Source organism: Populus alba, chromosome 2, assembly GCF_005239225.2.
Source record: "Populus alba chromosome 2, ASM523922v2, whole genome shotgun sequence".
Lineage (NCBI taxonomy): Eukaryota > Viridiplantae > Streptophyta > Magnoliopsida > Malpighiales > Salicaceae > Populus > Populus alba.
The window spans coordinates 18,345,416-18,356,705 of NC_133285.1; the positions used below are offsets into that span (position 1 = coordinate 18,345,416).

At 29.9% G+C, this 11,290-nt stretch overlaps 1 protein-coding gene across 2 annotated transcripts; it reads right to left on the reverse strand.

Moving 5' to 3' along the window:
- Nucleotides 1-956: 956 nt before the first annotated feature.
- LOC118044151 (OBERON-like protein) lies at nucleotides 957-6,967 on the reverse strand. Of its 2 annotated transcripts, none has more exons than XM_035052331.2 (3): nucleotides 6,786-6,967; nucleotides 4,817-5,971; nucleotides 957-1,806 (listed from the first exon to the last, which is right to left on the reverse strand). In XM_035052331.2, the coding sequence occupies exons 2-3, from the start codon at nucleotides 5,904-5,906 to the stop codon at nucleotides 1,184-1,186; spliced, it is 1,713 nt and encodes a 570-aa protein (XP_034908222.1). In that variant the 5' UTR covers nucleotides 5,907-5,971; nucleotides 6,786-6,967; the 3' UTR covers nucleotides 957-1,183. The 2 variants fall into 2 exon arrangements, with proteins under 2 accessions (XP_034908222.1, XP_034908223.1); XM_035052332.2 differs by having other exon boundaries at nucleotides 4,817-5,990.
- Between the last annotated feature and the right edge of the window lie 4,323 nt (nucleotides 6,968-11,290).

Sequence of the window (11,290 nt, forward strand, 5' to 3'; positions counted from 1 at the left end):
TGTCGGGATTAAAGAGTTGTAATTTAATTGTTTGATTTAGGATTACTAGAAAATTCAATGTACTGGTTGTATTTAAAATTTCAAAGTAAAAGATTAATTATGGCTGAAAAAATATTAGGCTAGCCATTCCTTAATCTATTTATCTTAAACAAGCTGCATTATATAATTTTGATATAATTTAAAGGTGTTGATGGGTTTTTAACAGGTAGTTCATTTATGGCTTAAAATAAAAATTTATGTTTATATAAAAATTTGATATTTTCAAATTTATTATGAGATTTATATACTCATGTAAATTTTTATTATTGTATTTAATCACACTTCTAAAAGTTTTTAATGTTTTTTTAGCTTTAAATATTAAAAATAAAAAAAATATTATTTTAATATATTTTCAAGTAAAAAATATTTTAAAAAAACATCTATCACTCTTAAACATGCATACTTTTTAAAGATATGTTTAGAAATGAACCAGCATTTATTTTTCAAAATATTTTTCGTTCGAAATACACCAAACTAATATATATTTTTTTTAAAAAAAATTATTTTTAATAGCAGTATATCAAAACAATATAAAAACACAAAAAAATAATTTAAAACAAAAAAACAATTAAAAAAAAACAGTTTTGAAATACAAGAAGAAACAAAACTTTATAAGTTATGATTTGTGTTTTTAAAATATTATACCTATATATATATAAAAAAAATTCAATCTCACCTCACCATGCCTTAATAAAAAAACACACTACTTTTGGGAGTGGTGTGATTATATGTGGTAGCTTTTTTATGTGGAATCAAAAAATAAAAAAAACCCAAGAAAAAGCATGTAGAACATTGTTTTTACGGCAGTGTTTTGTGCATTTAAAATAGGTTGTATATAAAAAAATTAAGCTACCCAGCCACGTCACTCTCTCAAACACACTTAATCAGCTTGTCCATTACCAATATGAACATTCAAATGAATCCAAACAGCATTTCATTCACAGTTGTTCAACAAGAGTGGCATTTCTAAACAACACAGTCAATCCTTACTATATAACTTGGCAGAAGGCGGGTTTCGATATAGATGAAATCGACCCCCCTTTTTGTTTCCGAAATAAGGACGAGAAAGACAGGGTACAAATATGACGTGGAGAAAAAGCTTACTGGCTTATGAGCAAAAGGGGCGGGGAGCAACCCAGCTTGTTCAGGGATTTGTCCTGAAATGGTGGCGATCGTTTGGCTGTGCTTCTGTCTTTGGGGGGACATTGTACCCATGAAGAATTTCATGGATTTTGGAATATGCCAACACCTGTGAAGGGTCAGCCCCGCCACTGCTTTGTGATGCACGTGAACTCTCCTGCAGCTTAATCTTCTCAAATAGATATTGCTTCTCTGCCTCAGCTTCACTTAAACGTAGCTTGAGGTAACTGCTAGCATATTCTTCCTCTGATTTGTCTGTCTTAGCAAGCGCAATTCTCTGCAGCCTCTCAGCCTCTCGCTTTGCCTCGTTGGCTTTGAGCTGGAACATGTCAGCCTCTGCCTGCTTAAGCCTCACAATCCTCTCTAGATCTTCTATCTGTAGCTTCTTTTTTTGCCTGTCTAGCTTTAGTTCTGTCACTTCCTTGGCCTTTTCCTCCAGCTCGCGGTCGCATGCCTCAAGAGCCATGCGTGCTTTCTTAAACATTCTCATCTTCTCATCAGCCACCATCTCCATCTTCCTTATGGCCTCTTGCACCACTTCAGCAATTCGGTTGCAGGCCTCCTGCGGGGCTATTAGCCTCCCACCCTCCCCATTTTCCAGGCTCTTTGGAGAGTCCACCTCAAGCTCTTCAAAGAGCAGCACAGCAAAATAGAAGTTTAATTTCATGTAATTGATTTCTACTGAATTTCAAATACCGAATTCAATAATTCAGTTAAGAAGCAATCAGTTCAGGTGGCCATCAAAACAAATTACATACACATGAAACCCATATGTGGACTCCCCACAGGACCATAACAAAATGGAGGCTAAGTGTAGAAAAAAGAAAGTGATTACTCAAAAAACTGCAGAGCAACGATGAAGCCCTAAAGCTCAAAGAATAGAAGAGACAGATGCTATGATTAGCCTTGCCAATCAGCTTGAACTAAGAGTCTAACAATAGAATGAAGACATCACCTCCAGTCACAGTAATAGACTTTCAGCATAAGCATGTCAAAGGTTCTGATCACAGTGAGATATTCTTAGCTTGTCTATATATGGCATGCTCACTTGCAGGACAAGCAGATCAAATAAAGTATGATGCAATGATTTACCTATATATGGTAAATGTAGTCCTTTCAAACCACTAATTAAAAACACCGTATAGTGGAGCTCAAATAGGTAATTTAAACATTGTTATAACGCAATAACACACACGTACATATTCCCTTTCATTTTCTACTTTTTTTTTTTACTAAAAGACTATGAAATTAAATTCATTTAGAACCCTTGAAACTGCACGTTTTTTAAAGAAAAAGTCATGGTTTCTATACAGCTAAAGAAGAAAAATTGTGTTTGCTTACATCCTCTAACTAAATGCTAGGGTAATCTATCTTTTCATGATCATCACTCTAAGGTACAGATCTTAAGAGAAACTATTTGTGATCTATAAGCTCATCAACAATCAACCCTGGTGTTTTACTTTTCTATTAGCAAACCTCAGGTTTCACATCACCAAGTAGGGATTCGGTTGTCAAGCACCTTAAGAACCTGAAGACTTTTAAAGATGAGAGATTCCACAATCTTTTGGTAGTTTCTCCCAGAATTCAGCATGTATGCAATATTATAGTCCTGTGCTTATTATAAGTTCTATTATCTATGCGTATGAAGCAAAGTAGGAGCAATGCTGACACAGAATTTTTTTCTAACAAGACCAAAACTTTTGGTGATTTATTATTTTTCATTCTAAATTTTGGTTGTTTATTAACTAGTGATTTTTTTGTATCACCATTTCTTTTTGTTATAAACTGAATTAATTCAACTCTGTACATCTATGAAATACAGCAGCTATTAGTGCTTGAAAGTAATTTAGCATCCAATTCATATGTCTGCTTTACCCATGGCGTCCAAGTGATTAGTCAATCACTTTGACAATTCAATTCATTAATTTGTCTCGATTAAATTAAGTTCATCACATTCATTGTGATTGCACCTAATGTTATATATATATATATATATATATATATATATATATATATATATTGCATAACGGGACTCCAAGAGTCTATAAGAAAGAAAGATACACAATACTCACTTGAACTAATCAAAGTATTTTCTGATCTTCACTTTCAATAATGCTTTAATTTCATCTTCCATTTATAATTTTATATTAAGTCATGATTTGATATATCTGCACTATATTGGACAACAAAAATAAATGATTGCATGAATTATATATGTGCTCTTAATATGTCTTAGAATATAGTCTTATCTCAAATTTGTCTTGAATGTTACCTTAATGACAGTGCAAGGCATATTCGTTGAGACAATATGCATTTTTTATGTTAAACATGGATTATAAAAAAAAAAATAGCATAAAATATATTTGGCTCTAGTTTTATTCAGCTACAATATTAGAAGCTCCAAAGGCTCAAGCAATCTTTGAGAAAAATTTAATATTTTCAAGACAATATTCTTATTACAGAAACAAATACAAAGAAAACAAAAAAAAAAAAATAAAAATAGTCAAAGATTAATTCAATTTGAAGAACATTTTCTCTATCATGTGCAAGGATAGAAGGAAAAACAAAAAAACAATTTTTTTGGCATAATTCACAACATTGGCTGGATTAAACTACATTTAATTGTAAATTAAATGGCATGCACCAAAATATTAAAACAAAAAAATGAAAGAAAGAAAGAAAGAAACAAACAATTTGTGTAGCATCATTATTAAAATGTTCAAATAAATTTCATTCAATTGTAATATTTTTTTTCTATTTAAATAGTGTGTTGTTTTTAATACAAAACTTAAATGATATACGTGCTCCATTCTATGAAAACTATATATAAGTATTGGGATAACTTTGGAGTGTTAAAACTTTTATGGAAATTAAAAAGGCTTCAATTCAGTTAATTGATCCACATGGAAAAGGAAATAATTACTTTTCTAATTCTTCTTTAGATTGGTTGAGTATGAAATTAAATTCTTGTGATTGATCTAAATCCAACATTAAAAGGAAAGGGAAAATGTTTTACACTACCTAACTTTTTTTCTTTTCATAGACTACACCACCTCACCTTTCAAAATTGTCATTCTTGACAAAAAAAAAAAAAAAAAAAACTGTAATTATATGTTTCCGAAAATAGAACTTTCATTAACCTACATTCAAATGTATAAATACAAATCATGTTTTACTATTTCTTTTTTAGTTTGACAACAGTGTTTTACTATCCTTAAGAACTAAGGATCCCCATTCACTAAATTATACCTTTACCAAACCTTTTTTTTTTTTAATCTTGATTTACCTAACATAATTTTTTTTCTTTTCTCATCTCTATTCACCATGCACTGCACTTACACCTTGTAAGGATTTCAATTCATCAAACATAATCGCTAAAAGTACACACACATATATAATATTTGTATAACAAAAAGTTACACGCACACGCCTATAATATCTGTAAAAAGAAATAGTCACACACACACACATAATATCTGTAAAAAGAACTAGTTAGGCGCACACGTATACAATGATATTGGAGCAGCTTAGGCACTGCATCAAGCAGCCTGTTGTGGCAAAGCGCACTAATGCTTGAATATTTTTCCAATACTGAAGGGGAGCGGGCTATTTATATAATGCTTAGCATAATACATACCTTGGAAGAACATCAATATCACTCTGCAAGCTGTTGACTCTGCAAGTCCACCCTTCATTTTCTCAATAAGTTCTTCGCACTTCCAAAAGAGTTTCCTCCCTCTAGGGTCTTCACTTCCTCGGAAGATTCTACTAACAAAATCAAGTTCCCTTGTTAAAGCCTCTCGTTCCCATGCTGGTGCACAGTGTTGGAAAACATCTTTCACCCACCCCAAGAGCTCAGATGTTCGATTGCAGGCTCGGCAACGGAAAAGCATTTCAGTTGGGCCACCTCCACTCTTAACAGATGGGCCCATACAAATTTGTCCATCACGAATAGCACAATCTGTGTGAGTCCAATGAGAACACAAATCACAACCAATCCAACGGCATGTGTTCACTTCAAAATCAAACTTGTTACAGATCACACACATGCAGAGATTGCAGAAACCACTTTTGCTGGCACATATTTCACAGGTACAGTCATCAGCTGGAAGTTGGTTTTGGCATGCTATATTTCTGCATCTCTTAAACACAAAGACCTCAATCAGGGAAGTTTGGGAGAGACTAATACTTGGATGCAAAAATGCCTGAATTCCAGTGTTTATTGCAACAAGTATTTCTAGCTGTACTCGGTGTGCTCTAATCAAAGTCTTTGCTGTCAAATCAGACCTATTATGAACAAGCTTCTGTAAAATCAAAAATTCCTCTCTGTGCTGTGAACCACCACTTCCTTCAAGCATAACCCGAAGACCATTCTTTAGCTCATCAAGAAAGTCGTCAGGTAAATGTTGCATCTTTTCAGAGATAATGTCAACTCGTTCCCCAGCTATGTCACGAAAAGATATCTTATCTGCACCTGAGATGCGACGAATGATGGACTGTCCAGGGCAATCATTATCCACCTTGTCATTCTCCATCTTCTTTTTCATCATGGCATCAACAGTAGGCCAAGTTTCTTGTGAACTAGCACTTTCTGCAGGAGATTCACGAATATTATCAGAATTTGATCTTGGTTCCTGTGCATCAGGGGACAAGTGAAGATCCGACGACACCAAGGACAGTGATGTTTGTAGTCCAGCTGCACACGGTTGCTGTCGTGGAGGAAGCATTTTTTATGAAGGGTGGTGAATGTTAAGAGCCAGATGATGTGTGCCCATCAATTAGTTGTTTCTTCCTGTCATTGTCATAAGGAGCTGTAACACATCATCCATCCATCACCACCTTCCTTTTCTTATGACTATCATTAAAAGTCAAGCTATGGAAATGTGAAAAGAAGTAATAATAATAATTAAGAAAAAAAAACATCGCCCAAGTATGAAAAAAGAGTTCTTCTGTCTAGTACATTTCTGATCAAAATAATATGTAATGATCCCCTTTTTTACAAGAACTCCCTTTTGCTTATAAAATAGGATTAACTATGATTTCCAGAGGGTATTCATATTATACATATATATATATATATATATATATATATAGCATGATTAATGAATATTGAACATGATCACATGGATAGACTAGATCAGTTACTACTCACTCAGCTAAACCAGAACAAAGCCACACACACGCCATTTTTTTTTTTTAAAGAAAAAATTAAACATCATTAACCAATCAGACTAATTATTTAAAGAAAAAGAGAAAAAAAAAAAAAAAACCAAAGTTGTAACAAGCAAAAAGTTGATCAGAGAAAAGGAGATACTAAGAAGAGTTGATCTGTTTGGTTACTAAGAAAGTTACAAAAGTCAAACCAAATTTTCTAAGAAAGTTACCAAATCTCACCTCTCGAAGATATTTTTTAAGATAAAAATTGACAGTCAATCAGATAACACAACCTAGGTTTTAATTCACTGCAAAAAAAAAAAAAAATCTATCTATTCAACACTTAAACCAAAAACAATAAGAAAAAGCCAAACGTTTCCTTTATCTCTTTTCTCAGAAACCAAACAGAAACAAATGATAATTGGAGAGGGAGAGGGAGAGGGAGTACTAACCTGAAGAAACGATGGCAAATGGATCGATAAAGGAAGAGAAAAGGCAACGACCATTAATAAATTAAGGATCACAAAGGAGAGCTGAGAGATAATTGAATTGATTCTTTTACCATTTTGTCCTCCAGTGTTGAGGCTGCTTTAGCTTGACAAATGCGAGGCGCTAATCCCCCGACTTTCCACGCAGGGACAAGACCGGACAATATGAGATTACCTAAAGCCGGTCTTCTATTTATGACCTTTGCTAATATCACTGTTTGTGCCTTTGTGGGGGCATTGACTTTCGTCAGACGCTGATTTACACAGCACTTTTTTTTTTTCTACACTAGTCATTGAATAAAAAATAAAACATATAATATTTTATAACTTTCTTAAACAGCTATTTAAAATATGTTTTTTTTTTTTTTTAATTTTTTAGATAATTTTAATATATTGATATATAAAAAATAATTTTTTAAAAAAATAAAAAAATATTTTAATATATTTAAAACAATAATTGCTATCCCATTTTAAAATACTCCCTTAATTAATAATAGTTATTGTTGTCTTGTTGTAAAGCGTATAAAATCTTGATTATCAATGTTAACTAAATTGATTAAAAAAAAATTGGGCAGTAATTTTCATGAAAATATTTAGAAAACGTGGTTGTACTTGTAATTTTAAAAAATTTTTTAATTTTTTTAATTAAAAATTAATTTTTTATATGTTTTAGATCGTTTTTATGTGATAATCTTAAAAAAATATTATTTAATATTTTTTAATATAAAAATATTTTAAAAAATAATTACAATTATATTTTCAAATAAAATAACATAATACTGAACCATGATTTTCATGATGGTGGGTAGCTGCATTAATATTTAGGTCATGGTACAAAATCATTTACTCTTCTTCTTTTTCTCATTTATTTATAACGAAATTCATTATATAATTCTAATTATCATTTGACTGCTCACATGTTACTATTTGTTAGAATAGTAATATATATGCTCTTTTTTCTATTTTTAATATTAGATTTATGAGAATTAAATTCTATTATTTATTTTGATTTTTTATGTCTTGAAAAAACATTTTGATATTATACTTAGTTTACAATTATTTTATTTTTTATTATATTATTAAATAAAGAATATATAAAGAAAAAAAATATTATGAATTGAATTTCATGACTTACTTTATTTAAAGTTATCACGATTTTAGAAAAAACATAACTGGCATTGGGTTAATGTTTGGTTTTTCTAACATCTACTTTTTATCATATTATTAAATAAAAAATAATTCTAAATAAAACTTAATATTGGGTATTAGATTTTAAGATTTATTTTAATTTTTTTTTATATAGATTATTATGATCTCAAGAAAATCTAGATATTTAGTTGGTAATTAAGAATTTGATATATTAATTTAAATTTACCACCGGGTTGATTAAATAAGTTTTAATCTCAATAAATTGAAATCTAGTGATATAAACTTTCATTGAAAAGGGAAAAGAAACATATAATTTCATAATTGAAATAGCATTACTTCTCTATTCTCACTCATGAATAGGCCCAAAATCATGTTCAAGTACCTTTCGAACCAAGCGTTTCCTCGTAATCTGCACCTTCAAATATACCATAGAAGAGAAGATTAAAATTAGTTGATAGCTTCTCACAAGGTTTAGAAAAACAAATACAAAATTGTTTAGGTAGTTTAATTTATTAAGTTTTAGATTTAATTTTTAATGATTATAAGTTTAAGTGTTTTTAGGATTATTATAGATTTACATAATCTTAAGACTCATGAAATTAACCAATCACTTATATTTATTAAAAAAAAAGTAACTTATGAAGGTTACTTTAAAAAACACAAAAAATTAATTTTTTAAAAATATATATTTCACGATAGTGACTTCACTCCCTTCAAAGACACATTTAATATAAAACATTAAAAAATCTAACAGGAATCAATTAAACACTACACGTACTTATAATCTATTTAGAATTTGCACAGTAAATTTATAGATAACATTTATCCATGCTAAATTCATAAGAGATATTATAATCAAGTTTATATTTTTATTACACAATAAGATTATTAAATTGCTCTTAAAAGTTATCTTCATTTAATTAACTTTGAGGGGAATTTTTTAATTTTTACTTTAATTTTAAAATTGGATTAACTAAATTGCCCCTAATTTTAAATTCCCAGAGCCTTGCATCCAAGGGTATTTTTTCAATATTTGTAATCAAAGAAGAAACTAATTCTGCTCTCAACTTTGCACTCTCATCCCAAACAAGTATTCAAAAAAAAAAACAGGCAAATGAGATAATAATGAATATCACTTCAAAAAAAAAAAAAATCAACTCAACAACATTAACTAGAGCAATGGATACAAATTGAGGTTAGCCCTCAACTTCATCAACGCAAAAATAGCAACAAGATCGGAGCTTCACCAGTGATCGCAGATGATGGCCTCAAGCAGCAACCGCAAGGTGTTGGTGGGCTGAACAACGGCAATGGAGATGTGTTCTGGTTGGGTCTTTTTTATGATGTCGATGTTAACATTTGAATTAGCTGATGGTAGAGTCTTTTTATCAATCTAAGACGTCATGTTTTTTCTAATTAAATTATAAAAAAATATGGTATCTTAATTTTCAATTGGGGTTTTCCAAATGTTTTGAATATTTTGAAAATATAAAAGTAGTCATATGAATATTAGTTAATATTAATTTAATAGTAATTGAATTTAATACTTTATAATAAACATTCCATATGAATTTTCATTTTTGATATAATGTATTCAGTGTTTAATACAATTAATTTTATATCCCCTTGTAACAACAAGAAAGGTTAAATGATATTTATATTTCCTTGCGACAACAAGAGCTTCTAGAAAGACCCAACTATTTAGTATCAAGAAATTTGTATCACGTAACATCTAATACAATTTTACCTATACCTAGTTAATTAGTTGTAGCCAAAAAGGCAAACCAAGCAAGAATAATGACAACAATCATAAAAAAATAACATCTTTAATTCATTTAAAAGCAACTGTGCAAACACATGCACTAATAAGTTTTAAAAAAGTTTGAATTTTTATTTTATTTTATTAATTTTAAATTAATATATTTTTAATGTTTTCAAATCTTTTTAATGTGCTGATGTCAAAAAATAATTTTAAAAAAATAAAAAAAATATTATTGGCATATATTTTAACATAAAAAAAATTAAAAAACAACAACAACCACGATACCAAACAAACTCTAAACATTCATTTGCTTTTCTTCCATCCTAAAATTCCTCTCAACAATGACTACTTCAAGCAAGAATCTCAAGCTCTACAAAAACTTCTTTGTAACTACAAATACTCTTAAAAAAAATCATCTTCTTTTAAGATTAAGACATCAATGCCATAAAAGTTGAAATACAAAGTGTACCTACTTTTCATAGGTTACCCGGTTACAGACAAGACTACTTATCACCAATCAAACCCAATACCAAAATCAACACTCTTTCCCATACAAACAATTGAATTAACAAGTTGATTTTGTAATCCTCTCTTTGAAAAATCATAACTTTATCAATTATACAACACCCTAAATCAAACCTTACAAAAAAATTAATTTCCTTTCCGCTAGATAAGGTTGAAATGAAACCCTTTAAGTCACTGGCTACATCAATTTCAGAAATCAAAGAAAGAAAATCAAAAGAAGCAGCTAAATCCAAGCAGTAAGCAAAAATATAAAGCAAACTCGTCTTAGAGGAGACAAAACTCATGTCAATAAACTCATAAAACATACAAAACTTAATCAGTAGAAGAAAGGTGAGAGAGAGGCTTACGATAGAGTAGCTACAAAGTGAGGGAGTGAGTGATTGGTTTTTATTTTGGAATTTCACTCTTCCCTTCCAGTTCCGGCTAGATAGAGCTGAAGTGGTCGGGCACATACAACTCCACCGGTAGAAATTGTTATAGGACCGGCCCGGCCCGGATAATGATCTAGCCCAAACATCATGTCACGGGCTAAGCAAGTGGGTTAAATTGTGTTTATTGGTTTTATTTTTCCAAACAACATGATTTTATAAAGGGAAATTATGTAAGAAAAAAAAACCCAAACAATTTTGTTTTTATTTGAATAAAAAAATTAAAAACCACTTCAAACCTTAATTTTACTAGATCATATAAGTCACAAATTAATAGATAAAAGGGTGTTATGGAGTGAGGTATTGGTTGTTTTTTTAAAGTGTTTTTCACTCATAAATACATCAAAATATATATTTTTTTATTTTTAAAAAAATATTTTTGACATTAACATATCTTAAAAATATATAAAAATATATTTTCAAATTTAATGAAACTTCTGTGTAAACCAAAGTCACCTAAGTTTTTTTTTTTTTTTTTTTTTTTTTTATCATTTCTATAAATAATTTACTTTTTAAGACCACATGTATAAACTATAAAATACACAAAGAAATATCTTATTTGTTGCTTGAACTTATTTTTTTTTTAAAAGAAAATATTATGTTTT

Bases quoted from the DNA above. Each gene is read 5' to 3' on its own strand.
- LOC118044151 (XM_035052331.2), bottom strand. From the start codon at position 5,906: ATGCTTCCTCCACGACAGCAACCGTGTGCAGCTGGACTACAAACATCA. The intron at 1,807-4,816 runs GTATGTATTATG...TGCTCTTTGAAG, and splicing joins GATATTGATGTTCTTCCAAG to AGCTTGAGGTGGACTCTCCA.